Source organism: Apis dorsata, unplaced genomic scaffold, assembly GCF_000469605.1.
Source record: "Apis dorsata unplaced genomic scaffold, Apis dorsata 1.3 scaffold_353, whole genome shotgun sequence".
In the NCBI taxonomy this organism is placed as follows: domain Eukaryota; kingdom Metazoa; phylum Arthropoda; class Insecta; order Hymenoptera; family Apidae; genus Apis; species Apis dorsata.
In genome coordinates, this window is record NW_006263619.1 from 408,658 (window position 1) to 428,951 (window position 20,294).

The window sequence follows — 20,294 nt, forward strand, 5'->3', positions numbered from 1 at the left end:
ATACTTCGTGTTACGAATTATTACGGTTGAATTAATTGCAATTCGTAAGACGAAGATAAATCGAATTGCTCGAAAATGATGCAGACTCATGTAGCCTCGAATTATAAATTTTATATATATTTTTTTTTATACGATATTTTCATATTCTCATTGTTCAATTCCCCTTATCCCTTGTGCAAAAATTTATTAAAAATAATAATTCATCGAAATTTAAACGATCGTTTTCCCGTAAAAATCCCTTTCACGACCAATTTTCAAAACAAACACGAGCAACATGATTAACGCGTGCACACGATCCACTCTCGAAACTCTATACTTTTCTTTTTTTTGTTTGTTTGTTCCAGGTAAGTGATCCATTTATTTTGACGAGGAGGGCCGGAGTTCGCCTTCATCCTTGGAAACACGTAAGAGGAATTTTTCTATTTTTGTCCAGTACAACAGCATGTAACCGGCGGGGATATTTCCATGTTTAACAGAAATACCAGTCTGTACAAGTTTTTGCGGCCGAGAGAGCCGTGCAAGAAACGGAGGGGGGGGGGGGGATAAAAGGCTAAGGAAAGTTCGTGGTCGTTTCACTTCTCGCCTTTATCCGTCTTTCCTTTCGTGGAGAAAAACATCGCGAAACATTTATGTGAAATTCGGTTTTTCTTTCCTTTTCTTTTTTTTTCTTACGTAAACGTTCTTACTCCTCCTCCGATCTTTCTCTCTCTCTCTCTCTCTCTCTCTCGAATTCCTTCTCGAAAACGCATTTGCATTTCCCGATCTCTCCCGCGGCCAACTATGCCGTTTTTATCCGATTTATCCACCCTAGCAAAAAAGGGTAACGAGGGAAATTGTGCGCATAAATTCATTAATGAGCGGCCCGCGAGGGAAGTGGTTTTTGTCAAACGATCCTCCGATACAATGCCGCGAACAGGACTTCGGTTGATTGATTTCTGTAATACAGGATGTCGACTAAAAAGTTTTCTAGATTGAGCGGAGTACGGTTGTTTCCTGTGCAAAAAGAGGAAGGGTAGCATGCTCGTATGGTCGTTTATTATGTAAGCTAGGAAAACTAGGTTTTTTTTTTTTTTTTTTTTTTTACCAGATTGATAAAATTGTAATGTAGACGCGTGTGTGTGCGCGTGAATATCTACGTTTACCGGTTGTCGAGTTATATTTAGTTCTAAATTTGATTATTAATTGCGATTATCCTATCAAGATAGGATGAGACAGGTCGCATTGCAAAAATGAATATTAATATAAATCAATGATGGTGGATTAATGATGAGGTAGAACAACTAGAAAAAGAAGAATAAATGCAAGGATTAAAAATTGAATTGATCAGGCGATTGAATTAAAAGATTTCATTTAAAGGAATGAAAAAAAGGAATGTTCCGCGTCTAGATAATCATTCGAAATTGCACGTTCTGGATCTGTTACGAAGAAGGGAAATAAAAGAATCGTGAAAGAAACTGTAAAAATCTAAAAATTTCCCCTTCGAGCACGAATTTTTCTTCCTTAACTGGGTCTTCTTAAAGGAAAAATCCTCGCATACCAAGAATGGAAATAGAAGTAAACCACTGAGATCCTCTTCTTACCAGTTTCCACTTCCTCTCCCCCCCCCCGCATTCTCATCATTTTTAGTTAGAAAAGTAAATCGCAATAAATTTATTAACCAGAAGAAAACTTTCTGAAAACCATTCTGAAAAATATCTTAAATGCCCCTCTTTATATTTCCGCATATATACAATTTCTTGAATGACATTCAGTGTTCACAACTCGGATGGAATATCGTAATCCAAAAAAAAAAAAAAAATATTTTCTCGCGAATAGATCATCGTCAAAGTAAGTTTTTCACGCGTACGTAGGGGATAACAGGCTTAGGAGAAATGTTAGGAGGCGGAAAGGAGATCTCGAGTAAGTCGGCAAACCAGAAGCAAGGATTGCATGTCACGACCTATGCTGCCTTGTAACACTTGCTTGTCAAACAATCTAATCGTTCGGTATTATCATACCAACTCTTGTCGGCAAGTCACCGAGAATATTAGATACACTGTGTACATATCCACGTGTATAAATCACCAGGAGGACGGTAATACGTTAGAAGTAACGGGCCTTCTTCTATTATTCACGACTTGATAGCTACCATCACGAACCTCGTTTTTCTTCGTATACGTGTGTCCTGTCATATAGATTTCCTAGCGGGAAGATGAAGAAACGAAAACGATAGGACCATGAACCGATACATTCGTTATTAGCCTAATTAGTGGAAAAAACAGAGATCCAATATAAGAATCGATAACAAGAAGGAATTCCTTCAAGAGTCTTTTCTCACGCGATCTCTATACTTTCTTTCTTTTTCCCCCCTTGATTCTTCCTGCGATGCTTAGATTCAGATCAGATTTTTCGATTCTTAGGTTAAATTGGATGATGGATAAAAAAAAAGAATTCCACGACTTCTCACTTCTCTAACTTAAACCAGCTTAATAACACCGACGTTAAATAATCAAGGATGAAAATTACATCGAATCATTTCTATCTCTCTCTCGCAATTACCAACGCTCTTCTATTTACCAACACGAGATACAAAAGCGCAAACACTCGAGTCGGCAAACAGTCGAGCAAACCGAAGAAGAAAACGGTTAACGTGTACACCTGATCTCGGCCTCGAGCGAAGATTTTCATCGCGTCACAAATCCAGCCGGATATCGGGTTGGAATACAATATCAGGGGCATCTATTGTACAACCTATATAGGGATATACTACGGTCAAACGAGGTTAGAAGGTTGCCAATTGGTTACACGTACGTTGGTTGGCCTCGCGATGGCCGAGAGAAGAAGACGATCATGAACCCAAGGGGATAGGGGAAGGGGATATTAGATAAAGGTTATAGAAGAGACGTCGAGAGGAGATCCGTGGGAGGAGGCAGGCGAGCCAAGCTAGGAAGGAAGGAAGGAAGGAAGGAAGGAAGGGAGAGTCAGTTGGCAGGTCACGACCTGGACCGCCCGGTCGTAGAATGGATGCAAGCCATCCGACTCTCCCACATACATTAGGGAAGTTTCTCCTAACTTTTAGCCATGGTTGTTGGTCCATACCTACACGGTTACCGTGGTGGCATAGAATCGGATAACCCGCCTAACCTCCTCTTCCCCCCCACCCCCTCCATCGTTAAACCCATCGTCTCCCTCTCGCTTCTTAACCCCTTCCCTTTTAATCTTTCCCCTCGATCTGCCCTCTTTCGTCTCATTTACCTTGTCCTCCCCTCATAAGTAACGAAAGCATCGACTTGTTCATGACCGGGTGTACAGAAAGAGAGAAAGAAGGGTGAGTGGATGAGGAAGAAAGAGAGAGAGAGAGAGGTCCAATCTTTCGAGATATTTTGCTTCGATCATTCAATGGAAAAGTTACTTCATTTCGAGGAGCTGACCAAGATTGGGATGGATATTCTTGCTCCTCTCAACTAACACCACTTTTCCACTCGTTAGTATGCTAATTTATCGAAGCAATTAAATTTTCGCGCCCGATACACCGTGAAATTTATGCTCCATATTTCAGTCTCGGAGGAAGATTACCGATTTAACGAGCATGTACTATTCCCCTCTGTGTATATATATATATCTGTCACGCGTTCTTATTCTCAAAAAAAGAGAATAGCTCTTTGAACATAAAACGCTCGTCCTTTTCTCTCGATTCTTCTTAACAATCATTCGAGATTCGATTAGAATTAATTTTATCTCCGTTTACGATATCTCCCCGCCGCGATATCCTACGCGTTGGTATACACGTTGAAAAACGTCCATCAGCCGAGGACATTAATCAACCGAGATAGTAGCATTACCAAAGATCGTCAGGACAGGAGGAAATCAGGAATTCGTGGGCAAAGTGAAATTTATGCCTTAGCCTCGGATGAAGTTTAACGAGCGATGGCACTATTATCGTGAAAGAATACAACATAATGAAAGTATATATATATAATAAGTAATAAAAATCTTGCAACCTCGAGCGCGTGGTTCCAGCAACGTATACGCAAAACACGAGCGCGTATAACCAGGATATATGTTAAGGGTAACCAGCGATTCGAAACGATAGCCGGGTTAAATGATTCAGGATTGTGTTACGTTTTACGGAATGTTATGCCTTGGCGATCTTCCGGAATTTCGTACGTCATATTACGGGTATGGCACGCGCGTTAATCACCCTGATATTAGCGTAACTTTCTAAAGCGTACAAAGCGTCGGGACGTAATTTGATATTATTATATTACCAGGCACATGAACACACACACATATACGTAGCGGTGGGTAAAAGTGCCGAGCCGCATCAGCCAAGCATCTTTAAAATTAGATTTTCCATCCGCCCTTCTATTATCCTCCATCTTCCTATCTTGCGAATGTGTTTTTATATTCGTAATTAAGTAAGAGGGTAATTGAGATTTAGGGTATTTGCATCGATTGAATTTTTTTTAAGAATTTTTATCTGTCTATTTATTCACCTCCATCTTTTCTATGTTTTAGTTTAGTTATGATATTTAAAACTTGTTTAAAGATAGACAAAGATCTAGAGATATCAAAGGTTAGGTCTAGTGAATGTTTTTCGTAAAGATCTTTTTGATAAACATAACTATATTATAGTAAAAAAGCACGTTATAATATACAATTGATTCTTCGAAATCTATAATAATTGACTCATGAATTACTAAAAGTGTATACTAAAAATCCTAACTTAATCTCTACAAATACAAATTAGATTGTAAAAGATCTTGTTGCACGATAAGAATTCTTTTGGTAACCTTACTTTGTGATATTGATGCTTAAATATTGAAATATTGATTACTAAAAGTCATTTAACCTCTATAAATATTCTATATCAATTAAGATTGTACAACATAGATCTTGTTATACAATAAAGATCCTTTTGATAAACATAACCTTACTTTGTGATATTCAGTAATAATATTGATGTTCGAATATTGAAATATTGATTACTAAAGTCACTTAACTTCTACAAATATCCTATATCTGTTGTTCAATTAAGATTGTACAACATAGATCTTGTTGTACAATAAAGATCTTTTTGATAAACATAACCTTACTTTGTGATATTCAGTAATAATATTGATGCTCGAATATTGAAATATTGATTACTAAAAGTCACCTAACCTCTATAAATATCCTATATCTGTTGTTCAATTAAGATTGTACAACATAGATCTTGTTGTACGATAAAAATCCTTTTGATAATCATAACCTTACTTTGTGATATTAATGCTAATATTAATAATATTAATGCTTGAATATTGAATTATTGATTACTAAAAGTCACCTAACCTCTACAAATATCTTATACCTGTACGATAAAGATCCTTTCGATAAACATAACCTAACTTTCTGATAAACACGTCTATCATATTCAATGAAAAAAAAAGATCCTTTTGATAAACATAACCTTACTTTGTGATATTCAGTAATAATATTGATGCTCGAATATTGAATTATTGATTACTAAAAGTCACCTAACCTCTACAAATATCTTATACCTGTACGATAAAGATCCTTTCGATAAACATAACCTAACTTTCTAATAAACACGTCTATCATATTCAATAAAAAAAAAAACACATTATAATTGATACACAATAATTGACATAATAATATATAATAACTGATGAATTTCTCAAAACTCACTTAACCTCTACAAATATCCTACCTGTTGTGCAATGAAGATTTACAACCGTATCGTGAAATTTATCATATATCATATATAACACAATGATAGAAACAAATGATAGAAAAAGATTCCCGCATGAGATCGTCCCTTTTTATCGTTCGTGAACGTTCAAGATTCACCTCGTGGCGGGGTTTAAACCGTATATAATACCGAATTCGGTGCACGAGCCAGGCGGGGGCGGGATCGTAGATTCAACGAGTAACTAGCGCGCAGCTGGCGAGCCTTGCAAATTCACGATATTCGCGAATCGACGGAAGTTACCGCGTATGTTCGGAAGGCAGGCTGGTTTAGGGGCACTTTGAACCAATGCCGAGACTCTTGCCAAGCTCAGGCCCTCCGCTCCCTCCCCCTCCCCCATTCGACTCACGGTCAGGTTATTTCGGAATGGGGAAATTATTTCCCTTCGGCGTATCCCAGGGACCCTTGACGGCCGAATCACTGATCTCGATACCCACGTATTTCCGCTATGTTTTAAATATACCATGTGATACAACCTCGCCATTGCCAAGTAGTCAAGGCTTCTTTACGCTTACTGCCCCGATAAATCGGGGGATTGGACGTTGGTCGAAGTATGTATTCTTATTCGAGTGATTATTCGAAAATTATCTTATCCCATTTCTTTCTCCGTTGTGTGTAATAATTTTTGGAAGGTGGAATGATTTTAAGTTTTTATAATTTGTTATTTAGCCAGCTTTCTTATGTACAAAAAATTGCTAGAATATTGAAAAATAAATTATACGCAAGTGATTTTTTCTTTTCGTGAGTTAGATTCAATCCTTTTTTTATATCAATAAGTAACAATAAATACACTGAACCACTGAATTTTGAAATAATTCAGACTAAAGAAAGATAGAATTCTTCTTTATCTTGTTAAGAAATGGAAACGTTCCACTTCTATTATTTTTTCTTCAAACTTCCTTATTCTCTACTTTAATTATTTCACTAGCAATGAGGTATCTCCAGGTATTTATGAACAAGATATATATCGCTTATATTACGTATTTATATATACTTTTTACATTGAATTAATGAAAAAAAAAATCTATCCAAACTCCAATCTTCAAATTATTATTCGGTGGAAACGAGTCGATGACCAGAATTAAACCGGCAGCTTTATCTCCGCGCCGAATATTCGAGGCATATCGGATCCCTCAACGTCGGTTAGGCGTGCCCATCGCGCCAAGCCGCAAACGTACACGCCCGTATCTCTCTGTTCCATGTACCGTAAGCCGTCGCTTAACGTTCTTGAAATTCAATCATCGCCATTATTAATCTTGACGTGATGCACGGGCGTACGAGCTTACGTTTCGTATTTTGCTACGCGAAGTGACGATCAATTTCACCGTGTTCCTGGTGGTGGCCGTGACGTGCCGCCATTGTTTATGCGTTTCGCGTGTCGCGGATACACCGACTATATATTTATCGACTAAATACTCTCTCTCTCTATCTCTCTATCTCTCTCTGTTTACATCGAATGACCGAAACTATTGGAGCCGTTACAACGTCGTGTCGCCTCTCCTATATAACGAGTGACGCGCCGTTTCCAGAATTACTATAAATTCCTCGAGCGGGCCGAGAGGAGGAGCCGATGATTGCGGAGAAGTGAGGACGGAGGACGGTGGAAATCATGAGACGGCCCGTCCTCGTTAACCGCGCGGACAGATACGGTAAACTGTCGAGTCGGAAACTCGTTAGGTACACACGCTCGATCGAGACGAGTCTTTAAAGAGGGACATAAGTTCGTCGGGCTCGAAGGATCGATTGTTTTTCTTAATTGATTTATTTGAATTTATTACGATTATCCCTGGGATAATTTTCGAGAAGAGAAGAGTTGAAGACAAAGTAATGCATTTTTTTTTGTTTTTTTTTGAAACACGTTTGTTGAATTCTGTGAACCAGAATTGATAGGATTATTCTCATTGTGATATAGAAGATGTACTATGATAAAAATATAATTACAATTTTTAAGAATGAAAATCACCAGAAACAATATTTTTTAATTATTAACGTCACAGTACTGTATCATAAAAAAATATACCAATATTTTAAATCCTGGGAAATTTTCAACGAAAGACATTGAATGCACTTTATGAAACATGTTTGTTGAATTCTAAAGTCGATTATTTTCCTTGTAATAAAAAAACCAACTGATAAGAAATCACAAATAAGAAAAATCCATAATTTAAAAACAATATTTCAAATCGTTTCATTAACGAGATCGTTCGAAGGGGGAACTAGCTAGAGATATTCCCGCAGTATTCCATCCACGGTTCGCCGGAAGAGAAGGTTCCACGGCTCGTCGCGAGGTTGATCAGTGGATCACGAAGTGGTTGGGTCGGTATCGAAGCCCTCCGCCCCGAAAATATACGACGTGTGGAGAAGGAAGAAGGGGGGAGGGAGGGAGAGGGAGAAGGGAAAGAAAGGTAAATAAGAACCTTGGCGAAATAACGGTACCCGGAGGAGGAAAGCTTCGTCTCATCTNGATGATGCATGCAGAGATACACGAGAGGCCTCTCGTTTACCTCCTCTCGAGCCTCGAGTGGCACGAGAGAATTTGCTAATCGAACACGGAAAATCGCGACACCGTCGTCCGGCCTCGTTGCTTCTTTCCTACACGTGCGCTACCCTTTCGATCGAAATCTCGTCGTCAAGGGAGGAAGAGAAGAGAGAGAATATAAGATCTCTAAAAAAAAAAAAAGAGCACGCCAAAGGTGTTCAAAGAAAATCCCGTAGTATTCCCCGTATTCTCTTCTTCGAATGCTCGCTTCGAATATTTCGAATAAATAAAAATGATTTCGGGGTGGAAAGCATCGCGATTCGTTTTCTTGGCCGTGCACGCCTTCGTGCTGGATTGGCGCTTGTCCAAAGCTCCTCTCTCTCTCTCTCTCTCTCTTGGCTCGTGCCAGCGTAACCGCGGAAATTTTTGCCTGATTAACGATATAGGTTTCGGTATTTTTCCACCCTCGCTCGACTATGGATGCTACATCGTTACATCGTTCACGAGATCCGTTCCCTCGAGTCCAAATCTCTTGGATTCGTCTATTTCTTTTTTTCTTTCTCTGATATTTGAACCAACATCTGACTTCGTGCCTCACCTCTTGCGTAACTCGCGCGAATTTCTTTCTTCTTGCGAATAGAGAGGAGGCAATCCTCGTAATCTTGGAAGGCTTTCGAGGCATAGAGGCAACGTGTTTACTGGCCCGGCTCGTAATTACCACGTGCTCGGATCCATATGAACGACTTCCTACCGGTTTTCAGTCGGTCGAAGAACTTAACTGTTCAATGTATATCTGAAATTCCTATAGCTAGCCTATGCCGGGTGCATAATGCATAACTCGTGGAACGTGATTCATTAGACACCGGCCCCGTGTAATTAACATCTTTTGGGATGGAGTTTATTTCTGCATTTACGTTATGCACACTCGGCAAGGTGCTAATGTAATATATACAACCAGTTGCCACTTTTAATGACGTAATTAGCGTTATAAAGTGACGTTTGTTTGGCGAATTCCTATTAACGCGTCTAACGTGTCTAATAACGTCTAATAATGAATCGATTTATTTATAAAGAAAGAAATGATTAAAACTTGGAAACTAAATCGTTAAACTATAACCTGTACGAAGGTTAAAAAACCTCATAATCCGTTATATGAAATATATTATCCTTTATAAAGAAACTCATAATTTTTATTATCACATATTCGCAATTTATTGTTGACTGAGAAATAAATTAAATCGCAATTGAAATTCGCTGTCTCGTGAATTCCCTATTGCGGCGAACTTCTATGGAGTGCGCATCCAACGAAAACACCATGACGCATCTCTCTGTAAACCGCTGATAATTATATGGTAATAGTGCTGTATTACAACCAAGACGATAAGAGCGATGAAGGGACAATGGCTCGCCATCCCATTCAAAACTCGCTCTTCTAAAAGTGTAAGTGTGCGATCTTGAAAAACGTTTCTCTTTCTCTTTCGCTCAAATATTGGTTTACAAAGGAGAAATTTTATATTTCATGAAATCTTGTTCCTTCATCATCGTATTAAGGACATATCTACGAGATGAGTAAATTGGTTAGAACGTTCGAAACGTAGTGGAATTTCGTGCTTCCTCTCTGCTACACCAACCGCGAATATCCCGGACTATGATCTCGAATTTTCGACGTAACTTCAGGAAAGTTTTAAGCTCTCTTATCGTCTGCGTATTGTTACGATTCATGTGTGAATCGAAGCAGATCTGTTATAATTCGTATAATATGATTTCCATGTGTGGACGTCGTTTCTCAACGTAGGATCAAACTTGGGAAATTAAATAAGTGGATTATTATTATATATATTATTAAATAAGTATATAAATTATATTGGTTTAATTTCCTACTTTTAGGTTCTTGAATCTAATATTCCATAAATTTATCAAATTGATTTATTAAATTTTTTACAGATTATATTTTTATTTAGTAGAATTTAGAAGCATTATCATTTTCTTAATATAATAACTTGCCAAAAAGAGATATGTCAAAAAGAGAGAGGAATCCATGGAACAACTTTGGAGAATCAATTCTAAATACCAAAAACACTGTCAATTTCATCATCAATAAAATGTCAATAACTTCTTTTTAGTATTCCATTAGAATTAAATAAACGTTTCTTGCAATTTTACTTTTCCTAATCCAATTTTACCCTCTATATATACATATTTCACTTAATAATTTCAACTTTTACTATATTCCTCACGTATGCTTGATCGTTTTGACTTTTCAGAATCGATCAATCGAACGTGTTCCGCATTATCATATTAACACTAGCTATACGAAATCCTGGGGGATCGCGCGATAACGACGGGCTGTTAAACGTAAATTCGCGGATTATTATACCCGTCGACTTCATGGGTGTCATCATTGCGGTCCTGGTGGCTCGTCATTGTCGTAACTCGGTCTCGTTGTCAGTATTGACCTTCGTCGTTAACGGTTACCGCAGATTGTCGGTATCGATCGGCGAGCACAGTCAAAGAGTAAACTCAGTAGGCAGTTTTGCCGGTAATATTCCGAAGGCTGACCGCCATCACAATGGACCTTTCCCCCTCCATCACCAATCAGAGTGGTGGTACCCCTCTCGAAAAGCGGTCTCGATGGAATATGGAATGGAATGATCGATAACGAGGACGTTTCTAACTTGCCCCAACAACAAACGGATAAGTGGATACGTCCGGTGGGTGCATAGGCTCGCGTGTTGTCTCATTGTGTCTTTGACAGATTTTCATTCCTTAAATCCTCTCTTCTATATATCGAATAAGATACTTATTTCTGGGCCAACCGATACCGTTTCTATTATATTGGTAAGGAAAACACACGTACACACGGACCCAATACACCTGTGTACAGAGAATCTGGCTTTTTATTACATTTCGAGGTTTGTTAGCAATGGCCGTTGGCGATATCCAACGTCCATCCACCATCTTTATCCGCCCGATCTCTTTTTCTATCTTTTCTCCTTCTCTCTCCTCCGCCATGAAACAACCGACGGTGTACCGTGTAAACAATAGCCATGACGATATTAAGGGATCAGCGAGATTTTTCTCTTGATTCAAAGTCTCGCCATTTAGGAAATATTGAGCTACGATTGAGAGAGATGATGTGTGTCTGTGGCATACACGAACATTCACTTTTTTTATTCTATGCTTATTTCCTTTTTTTGAATATATTTTTCAATAGAGCTTTAGTTAGTTAACGATTATTTAAAAAAATAAGATCGTTTTTAATATGATATAAATTAATTTTTCAATTCTCAAGTTTATGATTCAATAGAATGTGTAATTAAACAAATCAAATTTGAAATAAATTTCCAAAAAAAGAAACGACAAAATATCGATGAAACTAGGATATGGACAAAAAGACAGATTGAGATGATTGGAATGAAAAGGCAATAGCGGGAGTACAAGCGCGCCGTTTCATTTGTTTGGTGTTCCTTCGGGTATTAGAGAACGTGTCGATGGTACGTGGTATCTGTATAGACATCACCTAATAGAAGCAAAGCAATCTGATGAAACCAATAAGCGTGAAGGAATGCAAGCGTCTTCTCTTATTTCATCCCTCCTCCCTCTTCTCCTCCTCCTCCACCATCACTTTGTTGCGCCTCTTCTCGCCTCGGCGAGAAGCTCGTTTCATTGGTCTCACCCCTGGAGCACGTTAAATCTTTTCACTTCGATCTTGAGAGATATCGTATCCCCGTGGATTCGATAAAACTTGGTTTTAAAAGGATGAACAGCCCCGAGGGGAAAGGGTATAATTACACGGTTCGTGTCATCTTTGGGCCAGATTTTCATCAGAGATTTCAACTAATCACCGGTGTTAATGGTAGTAGTAGGTAATTTCATCGATAATGAGAATTTTTTTTAATAAATTTAAAAGTGGCCTGATCCACAGATATCAAAGTCGCAATGGACAATTATTTTATCGATTACGAAAATCGATTCTAAATTTCAATTATTACAATTTCTGAATATAATGATCATCGATGAAGAAAAAATTCAGCTCCTAATCGAGCTTCCACGGAAGATATAACACGACAATGAAAAGTTCTTAGAGAAGATTTTATTGTCTTCCGAGTCAAAGAGCTTTGAAGAACGAAATAACTTGGAGCTTGGGGTAATATTTCGGCCCAAAATTGCGTTGACTATCCCCCTTCGTTTCACGATCCAGCCGGGCAATAAAAGATAAACGGTTATGCCCCCCACCCTTTCGGATTAATTTCTCGTTTCTTCGCAATAAAGGATCCGTCTGTTTGATCCTGATCGTATCGAGAGGGAAAACAGGCGGAGCTCCGAAAGGGAAATAAAAGATTGCTCTATTCGTCTTAAAAGATTCCTCTCTATTTCCGTTTTTCGTACAACGAGGGAACGAATCCATTATTCCATCTTTCGACTCGTCTTTCACGGCGATATGCGCGGGAAATATAAATATTCACCAATGTATAACTAACTGAAGAAGTATACCCGAATTATAAACAAATGAACAAGACTGATAGCAATGTCAGATTCTCAGATTTTTCAAAAAAGAACTGAATAAATTATACATGTTTTTCGTCCTTTAATTTTTTAAGTATAACTAGATGAAAATAGAAAGTGAAATAAATTTCAATAACGAATGCCATGATATGTAAGATATAGATATAAAGGGAAGATATCTAAAATTATATAGGTTGATGAGAAACGGGATTACTTCGACTTCCTCGTCGAGGACAATGTAGCCAATGTAGTTTCGGCCTATCCGTTCGAAATTCCATTTTGAGAAGGTCCGATCCGTGCGAAACAGGATTATTCGACGTGGAAATCATATAAATCTGCTCATTAAGTCCGCCCGCCAGTCTTGGCAATCTAACTTCGATGAGCCATCCACGGCGAACTCTAATTGGCTGACGTGAGCCGACCACAGATTAGAACTTCTTCACTTTCGTTCGCGCTAATCAAAAGCGTTCCAACGATCATCCACAGCGACCGCAACGCTTATCCAACCAGCATTCACTGCCGATGCGAGAGCCGTCTACCGTTCGCACTCGAAACTCAACAGTACACACAACCGTGCACTGATCGCATTAAAATCGGATTTGTCGCTTCGTACCTCTTCGATGTGCGGCCAACGGAACTTCTCTCTGTAATTTCGCCCTTGCGTGATGCCGTTTCTGCGCTACAATTTCGTATAAATCGTCAGTCCCGTGAATTTTGAGCGGAAGATGGCGGACTCAATTGGACTTTGTGATTTTGGATGAATTTCTATGTTCAGAGGTTAGGATAATATTTCGTAATAATTTGTTGGTGTTTCGCTCATGGTACGAAAGTTTGGACAATGTTATATTTATCGATGATCAAAGGATACAATATTTATTTGAATTATATCTTAGCGAGTATTTTATAAATCTGTTTATATATCACTTCCTAACTTTTGTTTTCAAAATAAATTTATATATTGGTAAATGTCTTTAGAAATAATTTATTGATGCATAGTATATCAACTCGATCGCGTCAGTCAATCGCACTCGTGTTATGGTTAAACGTGAAACGTCATGTAATAAATGCATCCATGTTTGAAATACATGCTGTGTACGAGAGATTCTTGTGTGGACAAAAAGTTATTCTCAGCATGCCTTCATCGTCCAGATATATGACCGTGCGATTTTCATGTGTTTCCTCGAATGAAGAGGGATACGACTGCGAATCATTTTAATAAGATGACGAATTGTAGAGCGCGATGCGTGAAGTGGCGTTGAAAAATTGAACGGGTATCCCTCGAAGACGCGATACATAAATCAGTTCCTCGTTACGACAAACTACTCGACGCTTAGAGTAGCGCTTGAATGTAAGTTTTTACTAGCTGTGAAAAATATTTTTTTCTATTCTATATAACTTAATCATATATTTTTAAATTCTCCACGATACTGTATAATCAAAGACATCGAAGATAATCGAAAATGAAGCCAAAAATACTCGTACCTATTTAATTGATATCTATAAATAATTTCTATAATCCGCGATGAACAAATATTTTTCGCAAAAGAGAAAAGAAAAGAATGTAAAACGTAGCCGAGAAAACGGTACCTAACCTAACAAAATATTTGAATCCCTCGAACAACTCGTGGCGCGGATTACACGCCGTCGAGAAAGGGAAAGAAAAACAAAGATCCCGTCCAAGTAATCAATTCGTGTCTAAGAAACACGATTTAGATAGCTGGAAACTATCGATCATGGTCGAGCGAAGCGCGAGATCGTAATAAAAGGCGGAGACAGGTTGGATGAAAGAAGATGGCGGAAGTGGGAGCGGTTTGAAAACGGTTTGAAAACTGCTTTCGGGCCGGGGCAAGAACGAGAAAACGCCGGTGGAAAAACGTCGTTTCTCGACGTCAATTTTCCAAGCAACGTGGACGGGAAGGACATCCCTGTCAGTTGTGGACAGAAACCTCTCCCCCTCCCCGAGTCTTTTACGACTTTTTAAGAAGTCAACGAAGTTCGACAGCGAGTTCTTCTCGCACAATGGCGCTCGGATCTCGCCGCTTTCTCGTTCTTCTCGATGAAGATATCCACTCTCCTACCCTCCTCCCTCCCTCCCCTTCTATCTCTCATTGTCTTCCTCGCGCCTTCAAAATCCCCCGTCGTTTTGCCCGTTTACAAGGGGGCCCTTTATGCCGATCGCCCTAGATAAAGTTTTCAAGGCTCGTTAAATTGTTTTGAGATTATTGTCGCGCGGGTGGCGATAATTAAGTTGTGAAACTACGGAGGCTCGTTAAAAAAGTGCATAACGAGGTAAGCAGATCGAAATGATGGAATAAAGTTCCATCGTCGAAAAAGCAAAGTTTGATAATTCCCTACCTTTTTCTTTTTTCCTTTTCTTTTCTTTTATTTTTTTTTTTAAATCAAGAACTCCTCTTCCTCTACCCAAAGTCCATCGTTTCTTCGTCCGAAGTAATACCTGGTATTACTTTTTCTTATAATCGTTAACTCTGCTCGAAGACAATTTTGAAAATAATTTTTCTTTTTAAATTCTATCTTTTTTCAAGTTTATCGAATCCAAACTTCCTTCCAATATTCATGAGATTCCAGGATTGGAATAATGTTGAAAAATCGGCAGAAGAACCGTTCTATAACCAAGGAAGAAGCAAGCAAGCTGTCGAATTCAATATCCACCACGCCAATCCCGTTCTCGGATGGGAACGGATCTCGCACGCTCGTCCCGTGTCCCGTTAAGATTCTTCATCCCCATCTCGGCCGGCCAGCCACTTCCTCCACATATCTCCGGAATGCAGCGTGTTTCGATGATCGAGCACCCGATGGACGGCGAAAGTTGCGAGATGGATCGCCTCTCAACGGTTACCTAGCTCTGCGAACATTGGCCGTGGTTGTGGTTGCGTGGTGGCCGGCAACGCAAGCGGTGCGATCCATCGACACTCGCATCTTGGCTTCCCCGGCTCGCGAAGCGTCGTCGACGAAGCGGCGACGCCACTAATTCAACCTCGACGAGTCGATGCTGACCGATAATAATATTCCATTACAGCGGCGAGGCCGTACATCACCGGTCGTCACGCGGATCGTCCACAACACGATACCATCTACATGAGGCGTTAATTACGTGCCGTCCTACCGCGTTACACCGCCACTCCAGAGATATCTTCTGGGGAGAAGAACGAAGCCAGGTGGAAACGGGATGCTTCCCAGACGTCTTTCTCCTCGCCGATCTTATGTCTCTCTCTCTCGCTCGCTCGTTTTCTTTCTCCTTCCCTCATTCGATCCTGCTGCCCTCTTTTCTCTTATCTCGCCTCAACGCGGTGGACGCGGCGCAACGTTAAATTCTCGGTTTCCAATCTTATAAAGGATCCTTCTCCTCGAACGATTCGCAATGGAGAATGTTGGAGAAATTGTAATTGAGAGATTGAATAGATTTTGTAAATTGGATGAATATAGAAAATGTAGAATTAAGACAGGTTTTTTTTAAAGATTTTTGCTGTTTAAAATATTTTTTTAACAGCAATCCAATATAAGTTTTTAAAACGATGACAGTGACAGACGGTGCAAGACGAGTTGATATAGAAAATTGTAAATTGGATGAATATAGAAAATGTAGAATTAAGACAGGTTTTTTTTAAAGATTTTTGCTGTTTAAAATATTTTTTTAACAGCAGACGAGTTGATATAGAAAAATTAAGAGTAATAAAAACTTATGTAAAATTATTCTTGGACATCTTTTTTGGACATTGGAAAACATTGCATGGATAAAATTTATAAAAAAAGATATACGCAGTTACACATAACTCACAGTTAATACATCGAGGAAACGAAAACGTATTTGGCGATGTCGTTATTGCTGATTTACGATCTCATGGACAAACATAAACATATTCGTTCATATTAATGTTTTACTTTTATTATTAACATATGCCACGATGGTAATCGTTGTTTAACGAACGCACTTGCACACCAGCTGCTAAACGCGGAGTAATTGCGGTGTGGAACAAGTTTGATTACCAGGACTCGGTTGAACCGTAAACGACATAAATTGAAAGTAAATATAATTTAATTGCTTGCATTATTACGAACGTAATCGGGCATGCATCGACGTTTCGACTGGAACAGGAAAGGAGAGTAGCGTGAACACGTATCAGTGTAATAATTTCGAGCTCATAACTCGAGTTTTACGAAGTAATTTATTTGTCCACACTTATTCTTAATATCGGCATAAATATCTGAAAAGTTTTTTTTAACTCTTTATAATTATAATTTATTTCGAATTGGTGTCGATAGGTTAATCGTAAATCTTTATATAATATAATTTTCGGAACAAAATAGAATACCGCTTTTTCCCGAGATTTTATTCTATCAAAATTTATAATAATTTATAAAAACTTATATTTCTTCATTTTTTAAACGAATGATTTCGAGAAAAACGTTTCTTTTTTTTTTCAGAAATATCCCAAACACAAAAGTCAGCTTTCTTGCTTGCCAGAGAAAAAAACTTCATAACTTTCAGAATAGATATTACATTAATATTTTATAAAGTTTATAAACAATTTCTTTCCTCACTTATTACTCTAAAAAATTACAAATCCTTTTTATATCTTAAAATAAAATAAGAAATCTTCCTACTTTGATACTATAAATTTAATTTCATCGAAACGTGTACAAAATTACCACAATTACGCGAAACTATATCCATTATAACTCGAATAGTTTGCATCACGTCAAAATATTTCATTGGCGAATTAAATTGGCGAGGAATGTGTAAGTTCCCGATTGCGACAGAAGACGCTAGTTAAATTGATTCGATTCCAAGACGCACGCAACGGGTTACTAATTCAGACGTTTCTCACCGATAAACCGTGTATATACGGTATACGCGGTACGTATAAATGGCGCGTAAGCGCGCCACACGCATACGCTTCTATTGGCCCGAGTCGATACGCGAGGAATTGTCAATTTGCTCCTTTTAATGAGAATTCAACTTGATTACGTTGGATGAAACCGCTACGCGAATGTAATCGATTTATTTGATCGTTGATCGAGTTTCTGGAATAATTACAATTTGCTGACAATTTGATATCAACCGTGCATTAACGAATCCACGGCTTTTATCACGGCTTTTGAAAATCTTTTCCTTCATCGATCATCGTTCAGTCGAAAATTTTGATCTATTTGCGAAATCGGCTCTCAGGATTTGAACATTTTTTTTTAGAGAGAGAAAGAGAGAGAGAGAGAAATTATTAAAATATTACAATATTAACACTTTTAAAATAATATTTTTTCGAGCAAGATAAGGAAAGCAAACTCTTGGTAGATTATTTTCTTTTCCTCTTTTCGAGCATTTATGTATTTTAAACGACTCGTTAGTTATATATAATCCTCTGGCAGTATATCAATATGTAATTTCGATAGAATTTTTTGTAACACTTTTAATAAGTATACAATATAATCGGTCATAAATAATAGAATCATTAAGCTGGTATGAACAAAGTGTTGTAAAGTACGATTAAAAATAATATATACTATTAGCACGATATACGTGTTATATAAATATTAATATAAATTATCAATTTTTATAAATTTATTTAATGTATAATTTTTATTGAAACGTCATAAATGATTCATTGGCAGAGATGCTTCGTCTACGGGCGATTTTAATGTTGCAGCGATAAATATTAAAAGTTAATAGCGGTATAAGCATTAATTATTTGATTCATTATGTTTTTCTAGGATAGTAAATTATTGCCGATAAAGATCTTGTTTTAGCCTTCACCATGGAAAAAAACTCTAATAGTCTTAGATCCGGTGAACGTGCCGGTTATAATACACGCCCATTACGTTCCAATCCAATCATAAACATGATTTGATAAACATAACAGTACATTCATCGTTTAACGATTTAACACTCCAGGAGACATGATGAATGGAATAATTAATGCTTGTTCTGTTATTACTCGAGGAAAGAACATCGTAATTCATTTTATTTTAGTTTTACAGTTTATCACTTTTGATAGAGATTATATATGTGATTATATGAACGCGAATAGCATTTTTTATTAATAAATCTTGGAATTATCTTGGAATCCGAATTATTAAATTTTTTTTTTTTTATTAAATTATCTCTAAAAAATTAATATTAAACGGTAATAAAATTAATGAAAAGGATATTAGAAATTATTTATCCAATTATTAATAATTAAAATGTTTGAGTAATTTTTTTTTTCTTTTAATTTAATGGAAATATTAATTTTATTCGGGATAAAAAATATTTTACATTCGAATTAAATAATTTATTAAGCGAAACTGTGTAAAATTCTATGAAGAATCTTTGAATTTTAAATTTCTCTGAATTTTTTAATAATAAAACTGAAATAACGAAATTAATTTATCGTTACGATTAAATATGGCAATTACTTGGACCGAAGAATCGTGTTATTATAATTATCTAATGAAATCAAAAATTTCTTACAACGATATATATCATGTTATATACATAATATACACGTACTAAATTAACATTTGAAAAATGTTTTTCTCAAATTATTGATAAGAAGTATCATCAAGAGACAATAATAATAATATAACATTTTCGTTTTATCCCACTTGACGATTCCGATCACCTATAATTTACGACGATTGGTCGGATAGAATGTCAAACGTATAAAGCCATAGAGTGTGATGAAATGAGTAACGCGAATCCGTTCGAGTGAAAAGAGCGTGCCAACTGTCAAGGAGACTTGGCGGAGGAGGAGAGAAATCTAAACTGCACACTTTGTGCGAGTAAACTTTAAGGAGTCATGTGTCAAAATGTCGGGTGACGGAAATTCCCTTTAGTTACACTCGCGATAAAGCGAACTTTTTTTTTTTTCTTCATTTTGAGAAAAAGAAGGTATAAGTTCACGTCGACACGCCCCCGACACGAACAAAGAAGAGTCGTCGCTTGAAGAAACCGCCAACTACTTATTGCGAATCTTCGTTATCATTTATCTTTCACGATCCTCAGTGCCGCCGATATTAAATTTTTCAACTGTGAGTAAAGACAAGGAATATATTATACTGGTTAAAGATCATACTGGATTGAGTTAAAACGTTGGAAAATATTAAAAGATGTATAAGTAATTACTTGTTGAAACAGTTACAAATATTTCCTTCTGATGAAATATATGATGCATGATAGTAATCGACTTACCAATCTCGTGCCAGTGATTGATTCTTCCCGAGCTCTAGAAAAGAAAAAAAAGAAAGAATATATTAAAACGTACAAAAGAAAAAAGGAAGAAGCTTATTTATGAATTTAAAACCAATTTAAATTTCCATCTGAACGAGGCGAAACGGAACTAGAAATAAGAAATCTCGCAAGAAATACGATGTTGGAAAATAGATTCGACGAAATTCAGAGAAAATCTCGGTAAGTTTGGAGAAAAATTGATTGCTCCTCCCTCGGCAACCGGCATAACTTTCATTCTTCTTTTGAAACAATTGATTTCGGATGGGTCCATAAATAAAAGTTCACAAGAGATGCTTTCGAATAAAAAGTAAAGTGTTTCGTATTTCCCTATACATATATTACATATATATATATAT

General features: G+C 37.4%; 2 protein-coding genes across 7 annotated transcripts in view; one reads left to right on the plus strand and one right to left on the minus strand.

Annotated features, from left to right (window-relative positions):
• The window catches only part of LOC102671814, a 163,966-nt gene extending 144,029 nt beyond the window's left edge, over positions 1 to 19,937 (minus strand). The window contains exon 1 of the mRNA XM_006618398.2: positions 19,900 to 19,937. The gene's annotated coding sequence lies outside the window, so the exon portion shown is untranslated. The remainder of the gene's footprint in view (positions 1 to 19,899) is intronic.
• The window catches only part of LOC102672118 (autophagy-related protein 16-1), a 574,752-nt gene that overhangs the window by 406,206 nt on the left and 148,252 nt on the right, over positions 1 to 20,294 (plus strand). For 3 of the 6 annotated variants that reach the window (XR_004150865.1, XR_004150866.1, XM_031511826.1), the window contains one exon: positions 345 to 404. The exons of the other annotated variants lie outside the window; for them this stretch is intronic. Coding sequence is in view for 1 of the 3 variants with exons in the window: in XM_031511826.1 (XP_031367686.1) it covers positions 345 to 404 (60 nt within the window). In the remaining 2 variants the exon portion in view is untranslated. The remainder of the gene's footprint in view (positions 1 to 344; positions 405 to 20,294) is intronic. 6 annotated transcript variants of the gene reach the window in all.